Source organism: Leucopleurus acutus (genome assembly GCF_964270905.1).
Source record: "Leucopleurus acutus genome assembly, chromosome: 11".
In the NCBI taxonomy this organism is placed as follows: Eukaryota; Metazoa; Chordata; class Mammalia; order Artiodactyla; family Delphinidae; genus Leucopleurus; species Leucopleurus acutus.
In genome coordinates, this window is record NC_139152.1 from 45280100 (window position 1) to 45307689 (window position 27590).

The 27590-nt window shown below is 50.2% G+C and overlaps 2 protein-coding genes and 1 long non-coding RNA gene across 5 annotated transcripts; all 3 read left to right on the plus strand.

The window, feature by feature from the left end:
- On the plus strand, positions 1-1183 carry LOC309968461. 2 transcript variants are annotated; one of them, XR_014326574.1, is made up of 4 exons: positions 1-21; positions 135-159; positions 542-564; positions 834-1183. It is a non-coding gene; the product is annotated as an uncharacterized lncRNA (long non-coding RNA). The 2 variants fall into 2 exon arrangements; XR_014326575.1 differs by lacking the exon at positions 1-21 and having other exon boundaries at positions 29-159.
- Positions 1184-1659: 476 nt separating this feature from the next.
- On the plus strand, positions 1660-6853 carry ZC3H10 (zinc finger CCCH-type containing 10). Of its 2 annotated transcripts, none has more exons than XM_082849758.1 (3): positions 1660-1697; positions 2482-2545; positions 4000-6853. In XM_082849758.1, exon 3 carries the CDS (start codon positions 4055-4057, stop codon positions 5351-5353), a length of 1299 nt encoding a protein of 432 aa, XP_082705884.1. In that variant the 5' UTR covers positions 1660-1697; positions 2482-2545; positions 4000-4054; the 3' UTR covers positions 5354-6853. The 2 variants fall into 2 exon arrangements, with proteins under 2 accessions (XP_082705884.1, XP_082705885.1); XM_082849759.1 differs by having other exon boundaries at positions 1674-1697; positions 4003-6853.
- Positions 6854-10734: 3881 nt separating this feature from the next.
- On the plus strand, positions 10735-27185 carry ESYT1 (extended synaptotagmin 1). Its single transcript, XM_082851177.1, has 31 exons — positions 10735-11180; positions 12968-13009; positions 13180-13314; positions 13419-13492; positions 13609-13681; positions 13838-13927; positions 14099-14154; positions 14578-14701; positions 14790-14966; positions 15083-15165; positions 15441-15489; positions 15618-15704; positions 15807-15899; positions 16860-16931; positions 17112-17198; positions 18529-18678; positions 19005-19160; positions 19290-19466; positions 19622-19704; positions 19814-19862; positions 19970-20059; positions 20203-20298; positions 20572-20643; positions 20736-20822; positions 22781-22921; positions 23031-23173; positions 23280-23378; positions 23462-23593; positions 23671-23776; positions 24015-24064; positions 24287-27185. Exons 1-31 carry the CDS (start codon positions 10797-10799, stop codon positions 24324-24326), a joined length of 3297 nt encoding a protein of 1098 aa, XP_082707303.1. The 5' UTR covers positions 10735-10796; the 3' UTR covers positions 24327-27185.
- Positions 27186-27590: the final 405 nt, after the last annotated feature.

Here is a 27590-nt window from a genome sequence, read left to right on the forward strand (position 1 = left end):
GCCTTAGCGCCATCTTCGGAGGTGAGTGTCTGTGCTGCTGTGTTCGGTTTCCGAGTACAATCCACTAACATCTGATCTCTGCAGTTACCATCGTTATAGCAAACTAACTGCAGACTTTTTTTCTTTCCCCGTAGAAACCTCCGCGCCATGAGAGCGAAGGTAAGCAGTCCCTGGCAGTGATCTGAGGCTGTTAAGAATTGGCGATTGTGGGGGTAGACCTTGGCAAGGGAAGTCCGCCATCGTTCCGGGATCGCTGGGTTCTCAAGGGTGCCCAAGATATGTTGGGAGAGGAAGGATAGTTTGGGGAGAAGCAAAGGAAGTGGTGGGTAAGTGCTGTGGTGAGAGAGGCTGGGAGTGCGAGAGAGGGCGGGAGTAGAAGAGCGCATGCGGGATTCGGGGTTTTACGTCTGGGATCCGGGTGGGAGTCCAAATTGTTGATGTGGTTACTCATATAATGCTCTTCATATCCCTGCCTAAACTTGTTACTAAAACTAATGATACCTTGTTTTATTGTCTGCCTCTGGTTATGATCGGTTGCCAGTGGAGGAAGAAGCGAATGCGCAGGTATGCTGAGACATTTCCAGTACAGGAGGGGGGAAGTGGAGCGCGCCTTGGATGAAACTTGGGAGGAACATTTGGTTTAGAAATCTACAACAACTTTGGGTGAAAAACGTTATGAGCATTGACTGGCCAAAGCCAGGAGTTGGGACACGAGACGGCAGCGTCGTATTGTTGATTTTACCCCTCCCTTGTATTGTCCAGATGTAAAATGGGAGGGAAAGACTGAGCTCGGGTTTGTGGGCAGGAGGTGTATACTTATGTCTGGTTTTCAGGCTGAAGCGCAAAAGAAGAAAGATGAGGCAGAGGTCCAAGTAAACTTGTACACCCATGGAAGCCACAGGAGCAGAAACACGGGAAGCCAGAGGCCAGGGACGCTGGTACAAATTGTTGGACTGCTTGCCTACTGTCTAGAATTTGTCTCAGTGGATCTGGAACATCGATGGCCATTCTGATCGCCTCGACCGCCTTTGAGAGACCCACTTTGCTCGTATCAAAACGGCCCCTTTTGGCCCTTTGCCCTGGACCTTTTGACATACTGGACTAGTTCTATTCTCAGTTGTGGCTGAATGTAACATGTAACAATAAATCATATCTTTTGCTGTCTTAGCTGAAGAAAAAAATTCGTCTTGTGTGTTATGTGATTTTTATGGTTCCATTGGCTGGGGATTCTGTACCAGTACAGTCGACCTCTCCACCCCGTGATGTAGAGGAAGTCAAGCAAGCTCCTTAGGCTGCAAGTCGGGTGTGGGGGTTCTGGCCCTCGGAGCTGCTGGAGCATTGGGTGCCCTTTACTTCCTGGAAAGGGTGTTACACACGTCAGGGAGAGTGTTCAAGCTGATCTCGCGGGCACAGGGGCAAAATGTGGTTCCCCTCCTCCCTTGTCTAGGCCTGCATTACAAAGTCGTTTTGGGGGCTCTTGGCTGTTGGGTCAGGTTGCCATGGTGACACGCAAAGCTTGCTGGGAACTTCCTGCGGCTTGTCGCGCAAGTACTTCGCACACCATAGAGTGTGGTTCCGGGTCTGGTGGCTAGAGTGTCATTTCTTCCGCAGGAAGCGGAAGGGCGATAGGGTAGGCGGCTCTTTGTCGAAGCTAGAGGACCGGCAGGCGGCAGCAGCAACTACGGCGGCGGCGGCAGGTGAGGGAGGCGGGAGACTTAGGTGGAGGCCGCGCCCGGAGGGGAGGAGTCGGGGCCGGCCCAGCGGCTGGGCTCGGCCGGGCTACACAAGGCCCCCCAGGACCGACTTGGCTCTTCCTCACGTATCAGGGCCGAATCCCTTTTCTGACTGACCCCGCTTCGCGAGCAAACGCCAGCTCTGTGACGTCACAGCCCTGCCCATCCCCTCTGCTTGATGTCACCTGGAGTCCCCTTCCCCGCTTCACTAAGTGCTCCGTTTAGTGTCCTATTCACCTGGTCCCCGGCTGAGCTCCGGCGGCACTGCACAGAACCTGCCAGGCTAGAGACATGCTGCGGTAAACTCCTAGGACTTTTTTCGCAAACTCTGGGGTGTTGAGAAGCGTCACAGTCACCGCCCTCAAGTCTAATCCGCCATCCCATTGCACTGTCAGTCGCTGCCCTTGCACGGCTCCCTGTTCGGAGTTCCTAACCCCAACCCTAGGCCGGGCTTTGATCCCCACATCCTCCTTCACCTTGAGACGGGGTGCCCCTCACGCTTTGTTCACTTAGGGCTGGTTTTCCAACCCGTCCTCCTAGGCTCTCCAAATTAGTTCTGTTCCTTACTACTCTCTTCTTACTGGCAGCTTCTCCCTTTGACAGGGGAAGTTCAATTTGAATCCTAAGGAAATCTTGACGTGCCCAGAGCTCTTGCCATTTTGTCAGACTTCATTCTTATAACAACCACCCCGTAGTTCTCCATTCTTACCCCTTCTCACACCCAAGTCTCTGTTTTTCTCCTGTTCAGAACCCAGCAGTGATGTGGAGGTGGAGACCCACAGGAGCCCCGGACTTCACCTGAGCTACCTCAGGTATCAAACAATCCTGGGAAAGTTGGGTGGGGAGGCATATCAGATATGATTATCAGCTTCTGGTGGGACTTGTAACACGGGTCAGGCTTGGATAGATGCCATTTATTTTTCACCAGGTCATTTCCCTTTTAGTGAAAATTTGTGTCTTCTCTTTTCCCACTCTTTTTTGCTTGATTGTTTCTGTCTTTCTGAGACTACCTCCCTTTGGAGGAAGATGACCCCTCTTTTACAGATTTTCTTGCAACTCTGGCCTGTGACCTAGTCGGTTCATTTTAGGGTTCATTTTGTCTTGAAGGCAAAGTCAAGGCAATGGACCGGGTGGTTGGGGGTGGTCAAGGCCAAAGAAATTGGAAAGATTCCCTTATACTCAAGGGGAAACAATATAAAGTTTTCCTATTTGAACAGCAGGGGGAGCCTGAAAAGGCTAGGAAAGGCTTAGGAGGTCAGACACGTGGTAGCAGGGACTCCTAGTCTTGTTGGCTGTGGGGAGAGGACAGCGCTAGAACCAGGGCAGTGGACTGACGTTCTTGAGCTCTTTTGGGAAAGAGGAGACTTTAAAAGCTTTTATAGAGTCTGTAAGTAAAGAGCATCTTTATAGGGCAAGGAATGGTGTGGTTTGATGTCAGTGGGATCTTCCGATGGAGGGATAGGAGGGGTATAGAATGGGGAAAGAAAGGTCACTTGTTCCTGTGAAAGTAACTCCTTCCTATTGCCTTGATCTTGCCACAAATGGTTTTGTCCTTTTGAGGTCTATAAGTAGAGATTCCAGCTGTAGAACTCTTCCCCTGAAATGGAGGGGGAGGGGGCTGACCACCCTAGAGTTGAGAATAATGGTAATATGGGAGAGAATACCAAAAAATGACAGGTTTAGGTATTGCCCTAAAGCTGGTGATACCAGTCTTTTTACTCAGGATTTCCTGGGGTCTAGAGATCTGATACTTCACAGAGTCCTCACCTGAGATCCCATGGAAGAGGGGGTCAGGGAAGTAATGTCACCAGTACTCCATTATCCACTGCGCTTAGTAGCTCAGCAGCTTATCTTAGCCACTGTTCTCAGTCTCCTCTTAGCCTAATGAGACACCAACAGCAGTTTTAATTTTGATTCCACAACTTTAATAAGGTCAATTCAGAAGGGGAAATAAAATCCAACACTGTTCTCTCCCTGCTCCCTCCTTGGCATATCACCATTAGTGAGATGAGGTAGCTTTACCCCAGCTCCCTCCCTCCGACAGCCAGGCAAGTGTGAATCATTCTGACCTAGACCAGGTGCACAGGGCCTGGGCAAGACTTCTGACAAGCCAGCCAGTCCAGGCAGAATTCTCATCCGTTAGATTCTCCATCTCCAGAGCCATTATGCCTCTGGCCTGCCTCTTGCTGGACTGCCTGCCGTACAGTCAGCAAGAGTTTGGCCTCGCTGGAGGACTCCTGTTTGACACAGCTCTCCTCTTTCCTAGCAGTCACCAAGGGTGGCAAGAAAAGGAAGAAAGCCCTGAGTTGGGGGGGACCAGGATGCCTGACCGGGACAGCTATGCCAACGGCACTGGGAGCAGCGGTGGAGGCCCTGGAGGCGGTGGCAGTGAGGAGGCCAGTGGGACAGGGGCAGGCAGTGGCGGGGCCAGCTCAGATGCTATCTGTAGAGACTTCCTGAGGAATGTGTGCAAGCGAGGCAAGCGTTGCCGCTATCGCCATCCGGACATGAGTGAGGTGTCCAACTTGGGGGTGAGCAAAAACGAGTTCATCTTCTGCCATGACTTCCAGAACAAGGAGTGTAGCCGCCCAAACTGCCGATTCATCCATGGCTCCAAGGAGGATGAGGATGGCTATAAGAAGACAGGAGAACTGCCCCCTCGGCTGAGGCAGAAAGTGGCAGCCGGCCTGGGCCTTTCACCAGCTGACCTACCAAATGGGAAGGAGGAGGTCCCTATCTGCCGTGACTTTCTCAAGGGTGATTGCCAGAGAGGCGCCAAGTGCAAGTTCCGTCACCTGCAGCGGGATTTTGAGTTTGATGCCCGAGGTGGAGGAGGTGCTGGTGGTGGGGGCTCAACAGGCCCAGTTCCCCCAGGACGACGTCATGACCTCTATGATATCTACGATCTCCCTGACAGGGGCTTTGAGGACCATGAGCCAGGCCCCAAGCGCCGGCGAGGTGGATGCTGCCCCCCAGATGGCCCCCATTTTGAATCATATGAATACAGCCTGGCTCCACCCCGAGGGGTGGAGTGCAGGCTACTAGAGGAAGAGAATGCCATGCTCAGGAAGCGGGTAGAGGAGCTAAAGAAGCAGGTCAGCAACCTTCTGGCCACCAACGAGGTACTGCTGGAACAAAATGCCCAGTTCCGCAATCAGGCTAAGGTCATGACCCTGAGCTCCACTGCACCAGCAACTGAGCAGACTCTGGCCCCCACCGTGGGCACTGTCGCCACTTTTAACCATGGCATCGCCCAGACTCACACTACTCTCAGCAGCCAGGCTCTACAGCCTCGCCCCGTGTCCCAGCAAGAACTGGTGGCCCCTGCGGGAGCTCCAGCCGCTCCCCCAGCTAATGCTGCACCGCCTGCTGCTCCACCACCCCCACCCCCACACTTGAACCCAGAGATCACACCACTGTCGGCTGCTCTGGCTCAAACAATTGCCCAGGGAATGGCACCCCCACCTGTCTCCATGGCTCCTGTGGCTGTATCTGTGGCTCCTGTGGCTGTATCGATGGCCCAACCCTTGGCAGGAATCACAATGAGCCACACCACCACTCCCATGGTGACTTACCCCATCGCCTCCCAGAGCATGCGTATCACAGCCATGCCACACTGATGGAGCTAATGGACATTCCCCTGGTATAGCCTCCCAGGGCTGGGGTCGAGGGGCCCTTACCTACCCACTCGCCTAGCCCTCCCAGGCCCTGTCCAAAGGGCTCAGTCATGAACTAGGACAAGAGACTACAGGAGTTTGCTTCTGAGCAGGGGTTGGGTTGGTGTGTTTTCTCTCACCTCCCTTTTATGAGGGTCCTCTTGTCCATCTTCCAGCCTCACAGAGGGGGCTTGCATAGGAGTGCAGACTGAAGCCAGCAGAGGAAGGACTGACTGAGGGGTTGTGTGTTCTCTGATGGGAATTTGGGGGACATCGTTGGTCTTGTCCTCTCTTCTGCACAGCACAGGTTCCAGCACTGGCTTTGGAAGAAAAAAATACCCTGCCCAGAGGGGAAGCCAGGAAAGATTGGGAAGTGGGTGGCCAGGAGAGAAGGCCTGATAGGAGCCTTCAGACAATTTGGGGCCTAGCTGAGTTGGACAATACAGGAACTGCTCCTGGGCCCATGGGAAGTCGGGGACCATAGTACTCCAGCCCAAAGACTAGGGGAGCATTCATTACCTTGGCTTGGCCTGGACATCCATAGGGCAGGGCCCACCACGTTCCAAAGAAATAAAAAAATATATTTTTAACAAATGGAGGCAGTGAAAACTTGCTTAGATATTCTGTGTGGAAGATGGGAGCAGTAAATAGATCTCCTGCCAAAATGAAATAAAGACCCCACTCTCACATAGTGGTAAGGATGGATGGAGGCCAGTGAAGAAGGGTAGGGACCCAGAACAAGATCAGATGGGGCTTTGGGGAAGGTACGCTGTGAGGTAAAAACATTGGAGCCACCTAGTCTTGTTTAAAAATAGTCCCATCTGTTTTGATTTCTATCTGCAGGAACTATTCCCAGGTTGCCTTAGTAACCAGGGCTCCTAGGGTCATTTAGGGGGCAGGTACTAAGAAGGGTGGATGTGCTGGGACATGGGAATGGGATATGTATCGACAGATCCTCCCCTTATTCAAACAGAGCAGGGCAGGTGGCAGTTGCTCTCTGAGTTGACAGCAGTTGATGTAACTCCTACCCCATCCCTTCCTCAGTCACCAGTGCCTTAAGCCTTCAAGGCTTAAGAGGTGCTGGGGAAAGGAGAGTTCTTCTGGGGACACGAGCCTCAGGGTTCGTCCCTTTCTTCCCTCTGCCTCCACATAGAACCACAGAGGTTTTAAATCCAATTAAGAGTCAGTAAGGCCAAGGGTCTCAGTAGCCAAACCTCAGTTCCTCCTCAGCTCATGGCTGATGGAGGGGAAACAACTCAAGTGTCTAGTCTATGGGACAGTGGATTTGGGGGTAGAGAGAGTGATCCTGGTTTGTTCTTTCCCCATGATATCTGCTGCTACCTCTTGCTCTCTTGTCTGGTTGATCACTCAGGTTACACCTGGGGTTGGAGATGGTGGGCTAGGTTAAGGCCAGTCATTTAAAAAAAAGGGGGGGGGGCGGCGCTGCAGCACGAAAGACTAAAAATGGGCAAATACTGAAGTATTGTTTGTGGATTCTAAAAACCACATATTGATAAGCCTGATGTTGATTTTCTGGCACAATTCTGGTTTATTAAAAGAGATGGTTTATGAGCATTTAGACAAATGTGATCATAGATATCAACATGAATTCATCCTAGCCAAACCCTGACAAGCTAACTTTATTATTTTTTTGCCAAGTATCTTTGAAGAGATAGATTTGGGAAACTGTAGATGTCGTATGTACTTTATTAACGTGCTCCAGCTAAAGACCACCAGGAATACACCTGCAATTGAACAAGTTGGGTTTAATGCTCATTGCAGTGATGGAGAGAGGATGCCATTTGGAACCACGGTGTGTCTTGCAAGAGGGTGTTAGGAAGGACCCTACAGGACTTGAACTTCATTAAGTGAGTCGGGGGAAGGTTCAAGGAAGTGGAGCTTCACTCTAAATTGAGTGCTGTCAGGGAAGCAGGGAAAATTTTATAATTGCATATCTTTATCTTCTCTAGAAAAAGGGCAGACTAAAGTGAAGCTGAAGCTGCATTAGCTGGGAGAGGGGGATGTTTGGTGTTTTGTGGTTTGCACACTGACCTTGTCTAGTGCTTAAACAAAATTGTGAAGTGATCTTGTTTTTTGCCTCACTTCATCACAGTCACTGAGTAGTCTTGTCTGATATTGGTGTTTTGTGAGATTGTGTCCAACAGTACCTGTGAGCCCAGGTCAGATCCTAATAATTCCAAAGCCTAGCTGTGTCAGGACAGCTCCCAGATGTCAGGAACTGCTTTCCTCTTTCTCACCTGCTAAGTCATTGCAGATAAGAGAATAATTATGGGTCAGTTAACAGTAGAGTTTGATGGAATCAAAACTGAACATTTGTGCCTAGTAAATGTTGACTAGCACATTCACGTTAGAGAAATCCCTAGTCTCTAGTGATATACCCAAGGGCTACAGTTTTTTTTTTTAATTGTATAAAAATATGAAAAGCCCAGTTACCAACAGTAACACAAGGAAACACTAAGTAATATGGAAAGTGTCTGTAACTTGTATTGACTAAATTAATACAAAGGGTCAATTTGGACTGACCGACCTTCCCTCTAAAAATTGCTTGAGCCTATCTGAGAAACAAATGCAGAGATCTGTATTAGCAATAATTCATGTGAGAACAACATGGGACTTCCAATTGGCTGCAAAAAATTAAAATCTTATTCTTTATAACATGTCAGTTAATAAATATCAAGAGGCTGCTATGTTCTAGGTACCTTTATAGAAACTCCATAAGGGTAAAAGAACCATAGTTCTGCATTGTAAATATAGTAGTTCTACCACATCTATCTGAGTGGAACCAGTTCTAAAGTATTGTGTGTTCTTCTAAATAGTTTTTGCAGAGGGCCATTGGCAAACCAGTGGGGTATCTGAAAAAAACTGGCAAGAGAAGACTGAGGGTTGACCCAATAGATGTCTTCAGCTATATGAAGGGCTACCTTATGGAGAAAAAGGTCCTGTGTTGCTGCATAGGAAATAAGCAGAGAGTTCTAGAAAAATTGCTAACATGTGAGTACTTAATATAAACCAAGGTACTGTGTTAGGCACTTTACATGCAATATTTCACTGACACAATGGGCATTATTATTATACTTGTTTTGCAGAGGAGAAAGACTTAAAGAGGGTAATCAACCCAAGTCTCCACAACTAGTAAGGAATGGAACTAGGAATCTCTTCAGGCAGTCTGACTCCAGACTTGGCATAAGAAAGTTCTAATGATAGCCATCCAGCAATGGGACCACTACTTTCCAGTAACTTACAAGGAATAATACAGAGGAAGTTTCCTCAAATCCCGTTGCCCCTTCCATCTTGGAGAGTAGGCTGAGACCAGATTACCACATCCAACCTTGGGAGGCAGCTGTAGTTTACATATAAATGCAGATTGCAAAACCAGGAAGTCTAAGTGCTCTCCTCGCTTAGACACTTCCTCTAACAAATGGCCATCCTTTTTCGTGTTACCCACTTACTGCTTATCACCACCAGGTGGCACCTGGGCAGCAGAATTGTCAATGGGCGGGGACCCATCTTGTTTACTTGTTCCGGTGCCTTGCAGCTGCTGATTCTGTGGCTCCTGGGCCCCAGCTGGGAAGAGACCTTCCTGGGGATGAGCTTTTGTCCTCCATACACTGTCTTCAGTAGGAGGATCTGATGATCTAGATAGGATGAGAAAAGGGAAAAGTTTGAAAAGGAACTTCCATAGGTCACCCTCTTCATTCCCCAGCCTAAGGGATCCCTTCCCCTACTCCAGTGTTTGGCAAATTTCAGTTTATAGGGAGGTTTCCTTCTGAGGATGTTCATCCATTTTCCTGCTATAGTTCTGGTTCATCAAGTTGGTGGGCACTCACCTCCTCCAAACTCCTTTAGCTCCTTTTTTACCTGCTCATCTCTGAGAATACAGAGAACATAGGCAGATGGAAAACTGTTCCTTACACAGTTCTGCAAACTGAAAGAAGCAGTTTAGATACTGTTTCAGAGAAGTAGAGAAAGGGAAGTGAGAAAATTTAAGATTAAGGGAGGGAGGGATAAGTTTTAAACAGCTTTGATGAAACATAGCCTGATGAAATCTATGTCCTGCAGAGCCAGATAAAATTTAACAGCTGTAAACCAAACAGAATAACACAAGCCCCACATACATCGCATTAGAAGGTAATCATGACCAATCTGTCCCTCCTGGGCTTCCAATCAGTCCAGTTTCTAAGTCCCTGGACAACAGTACACCTCTAAGTCCAGTTAACTAGTAACAAGTCATCATCAATATACCCTGCATTTTTTCCTTCCTAAACCTACACAGTGCGATGTAGAACTTAGTTCTACATCTGACTGTATTCTAAACCTTCCTTATAACCCAGGCAAATGAGAAACAGAATTGTCTCATTACTCTTGATTTCCCATTTTAGTGTCCTAGCAGTTCCTCAGGGTCAGGAATTCTTGGAAAATGTAATCATTTCTGCGGCAGCTGAGACCCCACCCCCCTTGGAGCCAATTTAGTTTTAATTTGCTCTTTAAAATAGAGATGACTAATTCTTGGACATAGAATGAACTAACTTGAAGATTTCTAAAGAGAAATAAAGCCTCACTTCCTATTCACTCCGCTTTTTCCCCCCTCCCTCTTGCCTGAAGGCTAGATTATCTCAATTCTGTAATTTTCGGGTTCTCCAGTTTTCTCTAGAGTCTGTCGTTACACTGCATAGACAAAATAGAGGACTGGGAACAAGATAAACAGGGTCGATCATCGAACACTTTCATTCCAAATAGGGTAATTTACTTTCCTTTTATAAGGACAACCAGCAAAAAAGTGGAAGGATAAGGAATGTGCTTAAAGTATGAAAACGTGGGAAAGGAGACAAATGAACATGTAGGAATCGCAGACCAAGTTCTGCCAAACCGTCTGAAGGGAGGGGAAGGAAATCCCGACGCTCCACAACCCCTCAACTTCGCAACTCCAGCTCTCTCTAAAACAGAGTAATTGCCGGTGCGGCTCTGCATGACGTCATACCATAGGCACTCCAATCCCACGTCGGGGAGCTCCTGGTCCCGCCTCTCCTCTTGAAATTGTACGCCGCTCCTCCCCCTCTTTCTGGCTAATCTCATGCTGCTCTTTAGCCTTTTTTCTCCTTTTCCCGCCATCTCAGACCGCCCATCTTGGCACTCCGGTCCAATCAGGAAGGTACTGCCTCTCCCGAGCCCTTTCCTCTCCCCGAGGCAGGGGGCGGGGTTTCGGTCTTTTGACTCCACCTTCATCTATGCGGCACGGACCAACCCGAACCGTCAGAACGAATGGGCGTGGCCCTAAGTCCCCTCCCCCATTCTGGGGTTTATGGTTTGTAGGCGGGGAATCTGGTCTCAGAACTAGGCAACCTCTAGCTGGTCTCTGGGTCGGGCGGGTCCTCCCAGAGGTGGCAGCATGGACCGCTCTCCTGGAGACCGCCCCAGCCCAGTGGACCAGCCCTACGTTCCCTCCGACCCCCATGACCAGCCTCCCACTGCTCACGCAAAGCTGGACCAGAGTTCTGGGAACCAACCTGCCGGCCCAGGCGCCGCGGGTGAGGCCTTGGCGGTGCTGACTTCGTTCGGGCTGCGGTTGCTGGTGCTGGTGCCGGTGTACCTGGCCGGGGCAATAGGACTCAGCGTGGGTTTTGTGCTCTTCGGCCTCGCCCTCTACCTGGGCTGGCGCCGGGTCCGCGAGGAGAAAGAACGGAGCCTTCGAGTAGCGCGACAGCTGCTGGATGATGAGGAGAGGCTCACGACGAAAACTCTTTACATGAGCCATCGAGAACTACCTGCCTGGGTGAGCGACCACCCTCAATCCTCAGTGCAGCATAGTCCCCTTCTTGCCCCTTAGTTCTCGGGCTCTCCCTCCCTATCCTTAAAGTCAGCTCCGCATCTTGGGACGATGGGCCCCAGACTTTCCCCTTTGGCCCGCTAGCCTCTTACCTGCAGGGACGCGCCACTCTTTGGACCGACTATCCACTACCCGCCCCCCCTTCCACACGCCCGGATCCCGATTCTTCCACAGAATCAGGACTTCTTCCTCTACGCTTGGGCAAGAGCAGTAACATTTGGGGAGCCCGTCTCAGCCGTAGCTCTTCCTCCAACCAAACCGCTCGAACGCCCCTCCTCGTTTCTGGTGCCACTCACACTGCTCCTGGGCGTCCCTGTTCCCGTTGCCGCTCAGTGGGTTCCCTCCTCTTTCCTGTCCTCCCCAAGACTTTTTTTTTTAAAAACCTATTTAAGGCCATAAGGTTCTTCTCCCTCTTCCCGCTCATATCCCGAGACCCTCCCCGGGAGCATTGCCCAGTCGAGCTCCCGCACCCGGATGGACCCTCCGGCCCTAGCCTTCCAGCCTCAGGCGGCCTGGCCGCAGCGCAGCGGAGGCGGCTGCTGGACAAAGGGCGGGGGTACTGGGGGGAGGGTAGTGTGACTGCTGCAGTGCCCGCTGCCGCACTCCACCGCCCCTGGCCGGCCCCACCCTTTTCCGGGCTGCGGGCTGCGCCTGCTGGGTTGGGGCCAGGACCCTATTTCTACGCCCCCTCTCCTGTGGTAAGGGCCCCCGATGGCTTCTCAGGCCTTGCAGATGCCGAGCCCGTTACCCGGCCCTTCCCGGCCCCTCCCTTCCTGCTCCTCCCAGCAGAGGTGCCTGCCTGGGGGAATCAAAGTTGACACTAGGCAGGGCTTCCCTGGTGGCACAGTGGTTAGGGGTCCGCCTGCCGATGCAAGGGACACGGGTTCGTGCCCCGGTCCGGGAGGATCCCGCATGCCGCGGGGCGGCTGGGCTCGTGAGCCATGGCCGCTGAGCCTGCGCGTCCGGAGCCTGTGTTCCGCAACGGGAGGGGCCGCGGTGGTGAGAGGCCCGCGTACCGAAAAAGTTGACACTAGGCAAACACAGCTATGCTTCCCAGACCCTGGACTGGGGAGGAGAAAGGGGCAGAAATGGTCCCATGGGACTTGTAGCCCAGGCAGCAAGAGTCTCTGTTCTTCCTACTTCTCATCATGGAAACTAATTTTCCTCCTAAAGCAACTACCCCTCCTCCTCCCCCAGTACAAAGCACAGGTGTCCTTCCTTCCCATCAAGAGTAACACCGATTAAAAAGAAAGAAAACACCAGCCTGGGCCTGTATAGCTCTTCTGGCCCCTCCCTAACACAGGAGCCGCATCCTGCTTCACCTCTTGGTGTAGAAGCCCCAGTTCGAGGGGCAGAGGGAAGGCTGGTAAAAGGAACCAGGACTTCTCCAATCCCAGGATTTCCTCCTCAAACTCTGATTTGTCAGGACCTCCCCCTCCGGAAAGAATGTGCCCTTCTCTTCCCTCCTCCTCCTCTCTGCCCCAGCAGCTGTCATCGTTTCACACCCCTGAGCTATCTGCAAAGCAACTTTGTGTGGCTGACACTGTCAGCTCCCAGGGCCCCAAACCCCCTGGAGGAATGAATCCTCAGGACATCCCGGCCCCTCCCCCAACCCCTGGGTGTGAGGAGGCCCTGTCACACTTAGCTTTCCTTAGTGAGCATCCACCTGGCATCTTAGGAAACTACGGGCAGAGGACAGTGCTCCTCACTATCTCCACGTTCTCCACCTCCAGGTCAGCTTCCCAGATGTGGAAAAAGCTGAGTGGCTAAATAAGGTGAGGGTTGCTTGTCTTGGGTTTTGTTTTTCCTGAGGGGGAATGGGGTTCGCTCTCTTGTCAGACCCTGCCACGCTTCAAATCTAGCCTCCCCATGGGGAGGAGTCTGAAGGAACTTGCCTTTAGAGGGAAGGCAGTGCTCTCCTATGACAAGCTCCCTTTCCTCCCAGATTGTGGCCCAGGTCTGGCCCTTCCTGGGCCAGTATATGGAGAAGCTTTTGGCCGAAACTGTGGCCCCAGCTGTTCGAGGATCTAACCCCCACCTGCAAACATTTACATTTACACGAGTGGAATTGGGTGAAAAGGTACGTGTGTAGGAGGGAAAGTAACGACAGGGAAGAGATGGAGCAGGGGAGATGGGTGGCCCAAAGGGGCCTTTCCCTCCCCTCTGAAGCATTCATCTCTGCAGCCACTGCGCATCGTAGGAGTCAGGGTTCACCCTGCTCAGAGGAAAGAACAGATCCTGCTGGACTTGAACATCAGGTAATGCCACTCACCACTCTTCCCGATTCCCTTTCCTGGTCGCTCTGACTACTTCACTCCCCTTACCCACTTCAGCCTAGTACTAACCCTCTGTTCTCTTCCTCACCAACTCCCAGCTACGTAGGTGATGTACAGATCGATGTGGAAGTGAAGAAATATTTCTGCAAAGCAGGAGTCAAGGGCATGCAGGTGGGGCAGTTGTCAGGGGCCTCCATAAGAAGCCTTTGCCCTAAGTTTCATTAGATATGGGGAAGTGGGAGGTTGGGAAAACCAAGGCTGGGGAGGTCTGGGAGGGAAAGAAGGCCGTTTCTGAGGAAAGGCTTTGTTCGTCTCTTCCTGCCCCAGCTGCAGGGTGTCCTACGGGTGATTCTTGAACCACTCATTGGGAACCTTCCTATCGTGGGGGCTGTGTCGATGTTCTTTATCCGACGCCCGGTAAGGGAAAACGTTGAGGAGGGGTAGGGAAGCGGGGGAAGCAGAGAGGACTGGAAGCTATGGGGAATGGGGGAGGGAACTGACAAGTAGGCTGAGGGTCTGGCAACTGTTGGATGGGTGTGACCATGCCACCATATGCTCTGTCCCGATCCCCCTGCTCTTTGCTTCCAGACCCTAGATATCAACTGGACAGGGATGACCAACCTGCTGGATATCCCAGGACTCAGGTATGAAGGATTTATCGAGCACCTGCTAAGTGTTCCAGCCCTGGTTTGGGGGTTTAAGGGATACAGAGCAGTAAAAGATGCAGCTGATGCCCTCTAAGAGCCTTGACCATAGTTGGGGAGATCAGACAAATACCCCTGAAAAGTTTCATACTGTGATTTTTCTTCTGTGGGGGGACTGTGCATTTTGGTAGAGAATGAAGTGGGCTACAGACTCCTCAGCCAGGGCAAAGGGCAAAAGAAGAGCTGCGATGGCAGTGAGGAGGGGACAGAGCAGTAGGTGGGAAATCAGGATAGAAGAGAAGCAAAAAGGTATTTTCAAGAAAGGACTTCCCTCTAGCTTTAGGTCTCTCTTGGTTGTGGGAAACATAGTTGGCGGTGGGGAAATATTGACACACTCACCTCCTTTTCCAATCCCCCATTCAGCTCCCTCTCTGACACCATGATCATGGATTCCATCGCTGCCTTTCTTGTGTTGCCCAACCGATTATTGGTGCCCCTTGTGCCTGACCTTCAAGATGTGGCCCAGTTGCGTTCCCCTCTTCCCAGGGTATGGTCTCTCCCCTATTAGATAGATCATTCTCTCGGGAACCCTGTGGTGGGTCTTTAATTTCTCACAATATGATTCCTACCCTCAGGGCATTATTCGGATTCACCTGCTAGCCGCTCGAGGGCTGAGCTCCAAGGACAAATACGTAAAGGGCCTGATTGAGGGCAAGTCAGACCCCTACGCACTGGTGCGAGTGGGCACCCAGACATTCTGCAGTCGTGTCATTGATGAGGAACTCAACCCCCAGTGGGGAGAGACTTATGAGGTGGGAGAGCTAACAAGTGGGGCTATGTCAGATGGGGAGGCTCCAGGAGATTTGAGAGAATATGCTGATTGGATGATCTTCACACCTGCGGACCCTCATCCCTCTGTGTTCTTCAGGTTATGGTACACGAGGTCCCAGGACAGGAAATTGAGGTGGAAGTGTTTGACAAGGATCCAGACAAAGATGACTTTCTGGGCAGGTGAGACTCTGCCTGTGTTAGGATTCTAAATCCCCAGGGCCACCAAGGTCTCAGAGGTAATTATAATCCTTTTCCAGGCCTGGGAATCATATTTTCATTTTCCTTCCCAGCCTTCCCACCCCTCATCCCCACCACACACACATGCATATATATTTCCGGAGGGTAAGAAGGGAGTCTGAGATGTGCCAGTTATTTCTGTGTGGATGAGAAGGGGGCCAGTGAATGACATGTTGCTAATTGTAACACTCCCCTCTTTTCCCTTTCACTGCCCCCAGAATGAAGCTGGATGTAGGGAAAGTATTGCAGGCTGGAGTAATGGATGAAGTAAGTTGAGAGAAGAGGAAGGTGGAGGGTGCTGTCCCCCATTGTGTAGACGGTGGTTGCTACATTGGTGGGGAAGAGATTGGGTGTATATGATCTCTACTATACCTCACTTCTACCTCTCCCTCCAGTGGTTCCCTCTACAAAGTGGGCAAGGCCAAGTTCACTTAAGGCTAGAATGGCTTTCACTTTTGCCGGATGCAGAAAAACTGGAGCAGGTAACTAACACTGAAAACAGGAAGCTAGCAGGGGAGAAATACATAGCTAGAAGTATGGGGGCCTGGAGGGATGAAGGTCTGACTACTACCACCCCACACCAGGTTCTACAGTGGAACCGAGGAGTCTCCTCCCACCCGGAGCCCCCATCAGCTGCCATCTTAGTTGTCTATCTGGATCGGGCCCAGGATCTTCCTGTGAGTGTGGCTTCTGAGGGCAGGTGAACAGGAAGCCATGGGTGCAGCATTCCCACACTCTCCCTTCCCCTGGCCTGCCCTGCTTCAGTAGCAACAACATGTAACACAAGGGTTCCAAAGAGGGGGTCCAGGAGTACGATTTTTTTTTTTTTTTTTTTTGGCCTGCGTTGGGTCTCGTTGCTGTGTGCGGCCTTTCTCTAGTTACAGCGAGCGGGGGCTACTCTTCATTGCAGTGTGCGGGCTTCTCATTGTCGTGGCTTCTCTTGTTGTGGAGCATGGGCTTTAGGCGCACGGGCTTCAGTAGTTGTGGCACGTGGGCTCTAGAGTGCAGGCTCAGTAGTTGTGGCGCATGGGCTTAGTTGCTCCGCGGCATGTGGGATCTTCCTGGACCAGGGCTTGAACCCGTGTCCCCTGCATTGGCAAGTGGATTCTTAACCACTGCGCCACCAGGGAAGTCCCGTGAGTTATATTTTTAAATTATCTATTTAATCGATGTTTTCTAACTATTTGTATAAAGTTGTTCATAATATTCTCTTATAATCTTTATTTATTTTATTTATTTATTTTTGGCTGCATTGGGTCTTTGTTGCTGTGTGCAAGCTTTGTCTAGTTGCAGCGAGCAGGGGCTACTCTTCATTGCAGTGTGCGGGCTTCTCATTGTCGTGGCTTCTCTTGTTGCGGAGCACAGGCTCTAGGTGCACAGGCTCAGTAGTTGTGGCTCGCGGGCTCTAGAGCGCAAGCTCAGTAGTTGCAGTGCATGGGCTTAGTTGCTCTGCAGCATGTGGGATCTTCCCGCAACAGGGCTCGAACCCGTGTGCCCTGCATTGGCAGGTGGATTCTTAACCACTGTGCCACCAGGGAAGCACCAGGGGAAGGATTCTGATGACAGCTGTCCTTCCTTCACTGAAACAAAAACAAAAACAACCAAGATAGTGACTTCTGAATTCTACCCCCCCACAGCTGAAGAAGGGGAACAAGGAGCCCAACCCCATGGTACAGCTGTCAATTCAGGATGTGACCCAGGAGAGCAAGGTGAGGGCCAGGACAAGGATATCATTGTGCCAGGTGTCGTGTGTGTGTGGGGACAGGAGGAGGGAGGACTGTTCTTGGGATGAAGTGTTCCCTTTAGGATGCCTGTAAGAGGAAGGGTTTTCTGGAGAAACAGGACTGGGACTGTGGCATGTACCTTGATTACATCTTGCACATCTCCAGGCTGTCTATAACACCAACTGCCCGGTGTGGGAGGCGGCCTTCCGGTTCTTCCTGCAAGACCCTCGAAGCCAGGAGCTCGATGTGCAGGTGAGAGAATCACCTATCAGTCCCTCCTCGATACCCTATTCTGTCTTCTCAGATCTGCACCATTTCTTCTCTCCATCTTCTCCTTTGATCTCTATTTTCTCTTCTTGTTTTTTTTTCCGGCTGTGCCGTGTGGCTTTCGGGATATTAGTTCCCTGATCAGGGATGGAACCCAGGCCCTTGGCAGTGAGATCACGGAGTCCTAACCACTAGGCCACCAGGGAATTCCATGATCTCTATTTTCAGTCCACCTACCTAGACTCTCCACCTCTTCTACTCTCCACGGTTCCCCACCTGTCTCTCTAGAATCATTTTTATAATTGAGAATTGTGCACTTAAAATGAGTGACTTTTGTGGTATGTAAATTATGCCTCAAAAAAATTATTTTTTAAAAGAAGAGAAGGGGACTTCCCTGGTGGTCCAGTGGTTGAGACTGCGCTCCCACTGCAGGGGGCACAGGTTCAATCCCTGGTTGGGGAACTAAGATCCCATATGCTATGCGGCACAGCCAAAAACTAAACAAAAACCCTGTTAAAAGAAGAGAGGAACATATTGAGCACCAGCTAGACACCTAGCACTTTTTTTTTTCTGGTTTATTTTTATTTGATTTTAACTTTTTTTTTTAATTTTTAATTTGACATTGGAGTATAGGGTTAGCACAACATTGTGTTAGTTTCAGATGTACATCAAAGTGATTTAGTTATACGTATTCATATACCTATTTTTTTCAGATTCTATTCCTATATAGGTCATTACAGAGTACTGAGTAGAGTTCCCTGTGCTATATAGTAGGTCCTTATGGGTTATCTGTTTTACATAGAGTAGTGTGCATATGCCAGTCCCAGCCTCCCAGACATCTAGCACTTTTAAGGTCATAGAAAAATCACAAAATACAGTATCTGCCCTCACGAAGCTTACTGGCTAGTTTCAGAGAGGAGACAAACATATATAACCATCTAAGAATGATTCAACATTAATCATTGGGAGTAAAATACCCATAGTATAGTGCTTAGGATGGCCAGAGAAAGGTACAGAGGCTGGAGTAACTAGAGAGTCTTTGTGAAGGAAGTAGGATTTTCAGAGGGTCTTAAAGTATCAGTAGGATTTAAATAGGCAGAGAAGAGCAGAATGAGAACTTTCCAGGTAATGAGACCAGAAAGAGCAAAGGAGGAAGGGACTGTAGAGTAGGCAGAGGACTGTAAAAGGATGGCCTGGAGTGGAGCAAAAGGTTTGATTGGCACAGAGAGAATGAGCTGCAGCTGTGTCATCATTTCCGCAGTCTACCTCCCTTTTCCCTAATCCCTCACTCCATCCCCTCCTCCTGTGCCTATAGGTGAAGGATGACTCCAGGGCCCTGACTTTAGGGGCGTTGACCCTGCCTCTGGCTCGCCTGCTGACTGCCCCTGAACTCACCCTGGACCAGTGGTTCCAGCTCAGCAGCTCTGGCCCAAACTCCCGGCTGTACATGAAACTGGTTATGAGGGTATGGAGGTAGAGGGGAAGGGCCTCGTGGATTCCTGGTGGTATTAAGAGTAAGGAAAGGGGATCCTCTACGATGAAATGAGCTAGTGTATCTGAAAGCATCTAGCAGACGCACAAAAAATGTTTGTTGATCTAACTGGGGGAAGACATGGTGTCTGAGTTGGGTGAGTGTGGAGTGAACCCCCCAGAGATAAGCACAGCCAAGGCAGGGACCTAGTTTCCCTGTCAGAGCCCCTGCTCTGCCCCGCCCCCCCCAGCCCCCACATACCTTGCCTGCTGGTGGCTAAATGCACTGCTTTGATTTGACAATCACACTACCCTTCCCAGCTCTTGTACTTGGATTCATCAGAAGTGCGCTTCCCTGCTGTGCCTGGTACTCCTGGAGCTTGGGACCTGGACGACGAGAGCCCCCAGACAGGCAGCAGTGTGGATGCCCCACCTCGACCCAGTCACACTACTCCTGACAGTAACTTTGGGACGGAGGTAAGTCTATATCTGGAAAGTACTGGAGTCTGTTTGCCCACCCTACGTGCGCAAAGCCTGTTTCAGGGTTGGGTCTGACAGTATTCTCTCTTTGACCACCACCTGGTGCCCCATCTGTCCCTTTTACAGAATGTGCTTCGGATTCATGTATTAGAGGCCCAGGACCTGATTGCCAAAGACCGTTTCTTGGGGGGATTAGTGAAGGGGAAGTCAGACCCCTACGTCAAACTAAAGCTGGGAGGACGAAGCTTCCGGAGCCGTGTTGTTCGGGAAGATCTCAATCCCCGTTGGAACGAGGTCTTTGAGGTCAGAATTGAGGGCTAAGACTCTTCCCAGTCTTGCCCCATTCCTCCCCCAGCTCTGAGAGTGGTCTAAAAAACTTCTGGGCTTCAGTTGACTGGGGGAGGTGTCCAGTCATTCTGAGAAGAAAACGAAAGGATCCCACTATTTTCTCCCACTAGGTGATCGTCACATCAATTCCAGGCCAAGAGCTAGAGGTTGAAGTTTTTGACAAGGACCTGGACAAGGATGACTTTCTGGGCAGGTGAGGCGGTCGGGGGGCGTCCAGCGGGGAAGATGGGCTGGGCCTCTGTAGACCTTGGAGACAAAAGACTTGGCTCTTGACCATAGACCTTAATCTTTCTCCTCTACAGGTGTAAAGTGAGTCTCACCACAGTCCTAAACAATGGCTTCCTCGATGAGGTGAGCATGGAATTAGAATCAGCAGTCTGTCCTGATCTGGACGCATGGTTCATTCTCATAGTTCCTGTCCCCACGCCCCCAAGTCTTAACCCTGCCCACTTCCACAGTGGCTGACCCTGGAGGATGTCCCATCTGGCCGCCTACACTTGTGTCTGGAGCGTCTGACCCCCCGTCCCACTGCTGCTGAGTTAGAGGAGGTAAGGAAAGATGCTGGAGGAAGGAAGGGACCCAAGAGGGACCCAAGATGGGTCAAGGTAAACTCTTCTATGAGCTTTTAAGGCATATGCCAGGCCCCAGAGTGTCAGTTACCACTCCCCAGCTCCCATGTGTCCTTCCCCAGGTGCTGCAGGTGAACAGTTTGATCCAGACTCAGAAGAGTGCAGAACTGGCGGTGGCCCTGCTCTCCGTCTACCTGGAGCGGGCTGAGGACCTGCCGGTGAGATATGCTCCCCACGCCCCATAGCTCCCTGGCCCTTCTTCTACATCCCTCAGGTTTGGATGCTCCTAGTGTATTTGGAATAGTAAATTCCAAATTCCTCTCTCCCAGGGTGGTGCTGGGGTGGGAAGAATTTTCCGTTCGAGGCCAGGAGGGTGAGGGCTGTCAAGTGGAGACATGGGGACATGGGCCACTGGCTGTGGATGTAATTTGTGAGGGGAGGGGGGAATCTGCCTAACTGGTCCAAATTTAAGAATAACATTCTCTTTCCAGCTCCGAAAAGGTACCAAGCCTCCCAGCCCTTATGCTACTATTGCCGTGGGAGATACTTCTCATAAAACTAAGGTATTAGGAAATGCTGCAGGACTAAGAATGGGAGGGATGAGAGGCGTAGAGGAGAAAATGTCAACACTGATCATACCCCTCATCTCCACCAGACTGTTTCCCAAACGTCAGCCCCTGTCTGGCATGAGAGTGCCTCCTTTCTCATCAGGAAACCAAACTCTGAGAGCCTGGAGTTGCAGGTACCATAAATTCATTCTACAAACATTTTGCAGATTGCTGTCACAGGCCAGGCACTGAACCAGGCACAGGGCATTCAGAGATAAAAGATGTTCTTATCTTTTTGGAGCTCACACTCTTCTTTTAGGAGAAAAATAACCAGAGAATACTTCCTGACTGATAACTGCTGAGGTAAAGGCAGTGTAGGGAAAAAAGGAGGGGTTCTAACTCAGACAAGGGAAAAGGTGAGGTAAGAAAGATAGTAAGAAAGGCGTCCTTAGCTTAAGGGTAAATAGGCCCTGACCAAGAAAAGAAGGACAGGAAAACTCTTAAGGCTGAGAAGGGAATGGAGGAGAAAGAAGGCAAATTATACATTATAGAGGCAGGAAAGAGCAAGATCACAAAAAAATTATGCTAAGAATTTGGATTTTATCCTAAAGGCATAGGGAAACATTTGAAGGAATGAGAGGTGGCATTCAGATTTGCATCTTAGGAAGATGGTGTCGACATCAGGGTAAAAAAATGAACTGAAGGAAGGAAGCACTGGAGGCAGGTAGGTCACTTAAGAGACTGTTAGAGTAATTGAAGCGAGAACTGACAAAGGCCAGATAGTGTTTGGTGGTTATTTTGACATGGAGGGGGAAGAGGAACAAAGAACACCTAGGTGTTAACTCCTGGGGTTTTAGTGTGGATGGACAGATAAAGGTGCCATTGCCAACACGGGGAATGCACCGAGCAGGAGTTTTTGAAATTGAGATGTCTGAGGGCTGTCCAAGGGGAGACAGCCATCTGGAAGGTAGATCTGTGGCCCACTGTGGTGTTCCTCCCTCTCCCTCTTGTTTGAGCAGCATGAGCAAGCAACAGGTGGCAGCTGCAGTCACAAGCGTGAGTGAGACCTCTCAGGGCGTGTGTAGAGTGAAAAGAAGACAAAGGTTGGACATGCTGGGCGCTGCAACAGAAGGGCAGATGGAGGAAGAAGAGCACTGAAGTGTGGCCAGGGTGGTGGGATGCTCCCCAGGAGAGAGTGGGTTCCAGAAGCCAAAAGAAGAGTGTTTCAAAAGACAGGAAGTGGTCAAATGTTACTGAGAGGTAAAATTAGGTGACTGAAAACTATTCACTGACTTTTAAAACTAGGAGGTCACTGATGACTGGAGCAACTTCAGTGGCTGGAATGGAGTAGAAGCTAGATTTCAGTGGGTCGAAGGGTGACCAAAAAGTGAAGAGGTATGGGAGGTGGGGAGAGGATGGGGGAAGGTAATATAGGAGTGCTGACTTTCTCTATATGGAGTAAGTCAAATACCTTCCAAAGTTGATAGAACAGTAAGTAGAGAATTACATGAATAGAAACCAACAGAATGTCAAATAATGCGACTATTAACAACACTGGCAGAGGTAGAGAAGAGATGTAAATAAGCTCAATTTGTCATCTTGAATAGCAGGGAATCAGTAGATATTAAAGTTGGCAAATTCTGAAATAGAGGTATAGACATATTAGTTAGAATTACGCCAGAACAAAGAAAATAGGAAGGGCTCATTACATTTGGAGTATGGACATGAGGACAGGATGGGCAGGAAACAATTTTATTCTATTTTTACTATTCTTTTTTCTACCCTATGCAGGTATTACTGGGATAATTTGTGAAAGCTTAGGAAGTAAAGATAGTACAGTCTACTCTGGTTAAAAAAGAAAGGGAAGCAGGGAAGTGGGACCAGCAGCAACTATTACCACAGCTCCCCTGCCCTTCACGAAGGGGAGTCTCTCCAAAACCACTCAAGTGTCCAAGCATTTGGACCTGGAATGCCAGGATTAAATCACTTCTCTCTCTCTTTTTTGCCTCTGGCCTCGCTCTGCGGCTTGCGGGTTCCCCTACGAGGGATCAAACCCGGGCCCTGGCGGTGAAAGCGCCAAGTCCTAACCACTGGATCGCCAGGGACCTACCCAAATCACTTCTCTCTTGACGGCAGTCCTGTTGCTCCACAGGTTCAGGGTGAGGGGACTGGCGCATTGGGCTCGTTATCCCTGCCCCTCTCTGAGCTCCTCGTGGCTGACTGGCTCTGCTTGGACCACTGGTTTACGCTCAGCAATGGTCCAGGGCAGGTGCTACTGAGAGCACAGCTCAGGGTGAGTGCCAGGAGACAGTGGGCAAGGGGAGGGAGGGCGGGAGCAGAGGGCCGTGTCCTTCTAGCCCGGGAGCAGAAGGACTCTGCGTGCTGCTTTCTTGTTTACCTAGATCCTGGTGTCCCGGCACTCAGGGGTGGAAGCTTACAGCCACAGCTCCTCATCTCTAAGCGAAGAACCGGAGCTCTGGGGAGGACTCCCTCACATCACTTCCTCAGCCCCAGAGCTCCGGCAGCGCCTAACACACAGTGACAGGTAAAGCGCTGGGTCGGAAAGATGGGACTCAGTCAAGGATACAAAGGATAAGCTACAGACTCCCGAGGCACTACCTCCTCCCAACGCTATCTCCATCTCTCCACAGTCCCCTTGAGGCTCCAGCCGGGCCTCTAGGCCAGGTGAAACTCACTGTTTGGTACTACAGTGAAGAACGAAAGCTGATCAGCATCGTTCACAGCTGCCGGTGAGACTCCATCCCTCACATCCTCCAGGTTCTCCCCGTCCCTCCCCTCAGGTTGCCTCATCACCTCCTTCCTCCTGTCACAGGGCCCTTCGACAAAATGGACGGGATCCCCCCGACCCCTACGTGTCACTGTTGCTACTGCCAGACAAGAACCGGGGTACCAAGAGGAAGAGCTCACAGAAGAAGAGGACCCTAAATCCTGAATTCGATGAACGGTCAGTCAGTGAGCATTCAAGTGAAGAGATGGCAGGCTCGGGAAGGGCCCCTTCCCCTAACCCCAGTCCCTCCTCAGGTTTGAGTGGGAATTGCCCCTGGATGAGGCCCTTCGGCGAAAGCTGGATGTCTCTGTGAAGTCTAGTTCCTCCTTCATGTCAAGAGAGCGTGAGCTGCTGGGGAAGGTAAGAAGAGGGCAAAGGTGGACCAGGCAAAGGTGAGAGTTAGAAGTTGCTGGTGGAAAGGCTTGTAGTCCCTATTAGGGAGTAAGCACCCTGGTGACATTACTTTACAGATGTACTTTATAGTACTTTACTACCCAATTACCTCTGCACTGGTTTGGGACCAGAAGTGTGTCAAGGTAGGATGTGGTCTTTGGAAACATCAAAAGTAACATCTCACCCCTACTATCCCCCAACACAGGTGCAGTTGGACCTCACTGAGATAGACCTTTCCCAGGGTGCAGCCCAGTGGTGAGTGTCTGATGAGCTGCGGATGGGCTTGGATGCTTAAGTAGGAAAAATCCCAATCATAGGAGGGAAAAAGGATGTAACCCAAGCTGAGAACCACTGATCCTCGGAAGTATAAGAGCCCTCAGATCTTGTCTCATTTGTAAGAGGACACAGCAGCAACTATTACCACAGCTCCCCTGCCCTTCATCTTTCTACCTGAGCCCTCTCTGCTTGTTCCCACAGGTATGACCTCATGGATGACAAGGACAAGGGCAGCTCCTAGGAGCCGGAGATTACCAGCCTGACTGCTCTGTCTCCTTGCCTCGCCTCTCGCTGCATCACCGCCTCAATGTGATGAGCCTAAAGGTTGGGGCCCGGGGGCAGAGCCTGCACCCCTCAGCCCTCTCACCTCCCAGGCCCATGCTAGGGCCTTTGCGTGACCAAAGAGGAGGACCGTATGTTACCCTTTACTGCACGGCCTTCATCCTTCTGGGCTCCTGGGGCAGGGACGTGAGCTGGCTATCTCCTGCTCTGCCTGCACATTCTCCTTTCCGCCCAGCTCCTCAGGGCCTTCTGTGTCTGTGCCTGGCCACTGGCAGTGGCATTAGCTCATGCCAAATACAGCTTTTTGAAAGACCTTTTTTCTCCTTCTTCCCAAACAGCAGTCAGGGAGGGTGGAAAGGCTAACCTCTCCAGCTGAGAGCCTCTTGGACTACTGCATGCAGCAAATGTACAGCCACCCAAACCCCATGTCCAGTTCTATACCCACTTTCCTCAAGCCTGTCCTGAAAATTACACCTGCTGTGTTGACTAGGGCCAGCCAGTCTCTTGAATCACTCTGGGAACAGTAGATTCCATCAACGCCTTCAGGTAGCCAATACCAGTCTTGGTGTGGGGCCTCTAGCTGGTGCTGTACAGGGGGCTTTGGAGGACCCAGGACAGCAGAGCCAATTTTTTGTCCAGGTGCCTAGGCTGTTAACTCACTGACTAGAAATGAATCTCTTAGCTTTGTACCAACTCTGCCAATCCACTGTATCTTACATTAAACGTCATACTCAAATCATCTGTGGCTCTTTTCCTTAAGGGCAGAGAATCCAGCCTACCCATCAGGTGTTTATTCCAAGTGTCAAAAGCCTTTATTCAGTTCACAAATGATGTCTGTTTATATTTTTAACAACTGATTATCAGTTTATTAAAAAAGTTGATTTAAAACATCTGCCATGGTGACTTCAACCTCGACTCCTGGCTCAGTACTGATGGAAGTAATCTTATTAACAATCGCAGAAGGACTGTGCGTGTCACTGAGTCGCTGTGGATCCTCACCTGAAAAATGATACCAAGTCCTAGAGCCTTCACCACAGGAATTTTCCTTGTAGTTATTCTCACAGTCTTGGTGGGCATCCGTCCTTTCCCCTTGAGAGTCTTTTCCTTTGCGCCTCTGATCAAGTCAGCACATACCTTCTCCGAAGACATTACGCTGTAGCTGCTTAGAGTAATTCTAAGTCAGTGAATCTCCACCTCTGGTTCTCAGAGTCTCTCTTTAAGAGCCAGGCCGTGGTGCAGCTTCCTGACCAACTTGTTCCTCCGTGAGAGCAAACAGTGGTGAGGTAGGCGCAGGTGGACTGGAGCTCCCTGCAGCTGAGACTGCTTCTTAGAGATTGAGTCAAGTTCATTAGTGGTCAGAACCTACTGTGGATGCAATCACCAAGACTGTTGGTAGCGTTCAGGGTGGTCAAGGGACCTGTGTGAATTAGCTGCTATTGAGTTTCTGGTGCGATTCATTCCCAGTCACAGTGATGAAGTCTGTTACCGATTATTATCCTCTGGGCTTTCCAGGGAAAGGATTCCTAAACCTGGTGAACTTGGAAGCTCTGTGCCACAGCACAGGGTCACAGAGTATCAGTGGCATGTTCAGCCACATGCAAAAGGGCTTAAGGCCCCACCCAATGGGCAGCTACATGAGAAATATTTTATACCCATTCAGAGCTGCTCACCCTGAGCTCAGCTCCTTTCGGGACCCTTCCTGGAATGCAAGCTAGAGAGACTGTGCCCTATCCCTTCTAATTACCACGTGAAGGGAGAGTGAGATGGAGGAAGAGTGAACTACTGAAAACTGAGTCACTGGAATAGGAACTTGGAGATTCCATAACTGCCTCAGGGGAGCTTTATCATCTTCTCTGGAATTTAAGATGCTGTCCACTGGGAGGAGAGGAAAGGCTCAAGGGAAAGAACTAAACTCAGCTTCCAAGGAGTTGTCAAAATCCACCTTATTAGCAAAAGCTGAATTTAAACTCTATGCCATTGGGACTTCCCTGTTGGCACAGTGGTTAAGAATCCACCTGCCAATGCAGGGGGCACGGGCTCAATCCCTGGTCCAGGTAGATCCCACATGCTGCAGAGCAAGTAAGCCAGTGCGCCACAACTACTGAGCCTGCGCTCTAGAGCCCGTGAGCCACAACCACTGAAGCCCATGTGCCCAGAGCCCGTGCTCCATGACAAGAGAAGCCACTACAATGAGAAGCCCCCGCACCACAACAAAGAGTAGCCCCAGCTCGCCGCACCTATAGAAAGCCCATGCGCAGCAACGAAGACCCAACACAGCCAAATATATATATATAAATAAATAAAAGAAACTTTATTAAAAAAATAAAAATAAACTCTATGCCATCAACTAACTCAGCTCCTAATTTTTTTTCCCAATAACTCCTTGGTACTCACTGCTGGTTCTTCTGCCATCTCTACTTCCTCCCCATAAACTTAAGAGCCTTGGCTGTGAGCACGAAGTCTCTGTTGCCCTTCCCCAGACCCAAAAACTGAAGGGGTGAAAACCCCCAAAACACAGGGCAGAGGAACTTATATTTCTAAGGTCTCTCGTTTTATTATTCAATACTGGGCATGTAGCCCAAGGCCTGCTGTTCTAGCTGGCTTCAGAGATCTTGCAATGTGTGATTTTAAGAAGCACTCTTTACCTAGTTCATCACTTCCAAGTAATTACAATTCCAGAAAACTAAAGGACATGGCACAAATTCTTCCATCCCAGAAGGGTCCCTACTCTTTCCCAACCTTTTCAAGTTCAGGATACATAAGAGAAGAAGTACTGATCTACGTATTAAATACAAGATGAGACACAATTCAGTACACTGTTGCTCTTACACAAAGATGAAGTAAACTAAGGGTCATTAATCACAGGAATTAAACAAATGCTAATTTGTTATTTCTCAAACAGCTGGTCTTTGACACTGGCACCTCTTCCAGAGAAAGGCAGAGATGATGGCATATGGGTACACTGTCACTGATGTTTACAAATACTGCCCTCTTGGAATGTGGCTTTATTGGCCCAAACAACATGCTGTAGTTAACTGGGTGTGGCAACACATTTGTCTACCCGCCATTTGCCCCTCTTCCCTACCTACAGAACCCCAGAGCATTCTTAGTGGCATGGCAGTGTGCCAGCCCCAAGGGATTAATCACAATCCTCTTTGCTGGATACTCACTTTCCCAGCCTCCACTGCAACTCTGAGTGGCTCTATGATCCAGCTCTGGTCAA

What these genes read in the sequence shown, in the direction of transcription:
- ZC3H10 (XM_082849758.1), top strand. Translation starts at nt 4,055, where the DNA reads ATGCCTGACCGGGACAGCTATGCCAACGGCACTGGGAGCAGCGGTGGA.
- ESYT1 (XM_082851177.1), top strand. Translation starts at nt 10,797, where the DNA reads ATGGACCGCTCTCCTGGAGACCGCCCCAGCCCAGTGGACCAGCCCTAC. An exon ending in ATCGGGCCCAGGATCTTCCT is followed by an intron (nt 15,900 to 16,859) that starts GTGAGTGTGGCT and finishes ACCCCCCCACAG; the next exon opens with CTGAAGAAGGGGAACAAGGA. An exon ending in ACATGAAACTGGTTATGAGG is followed by an intron (nt 18,679 to 19,004) that starts GTATGGAGGTAG and finishes TACCCTTCCCAG; the next exon opens with CTCTTGTACTTGGATTCATC.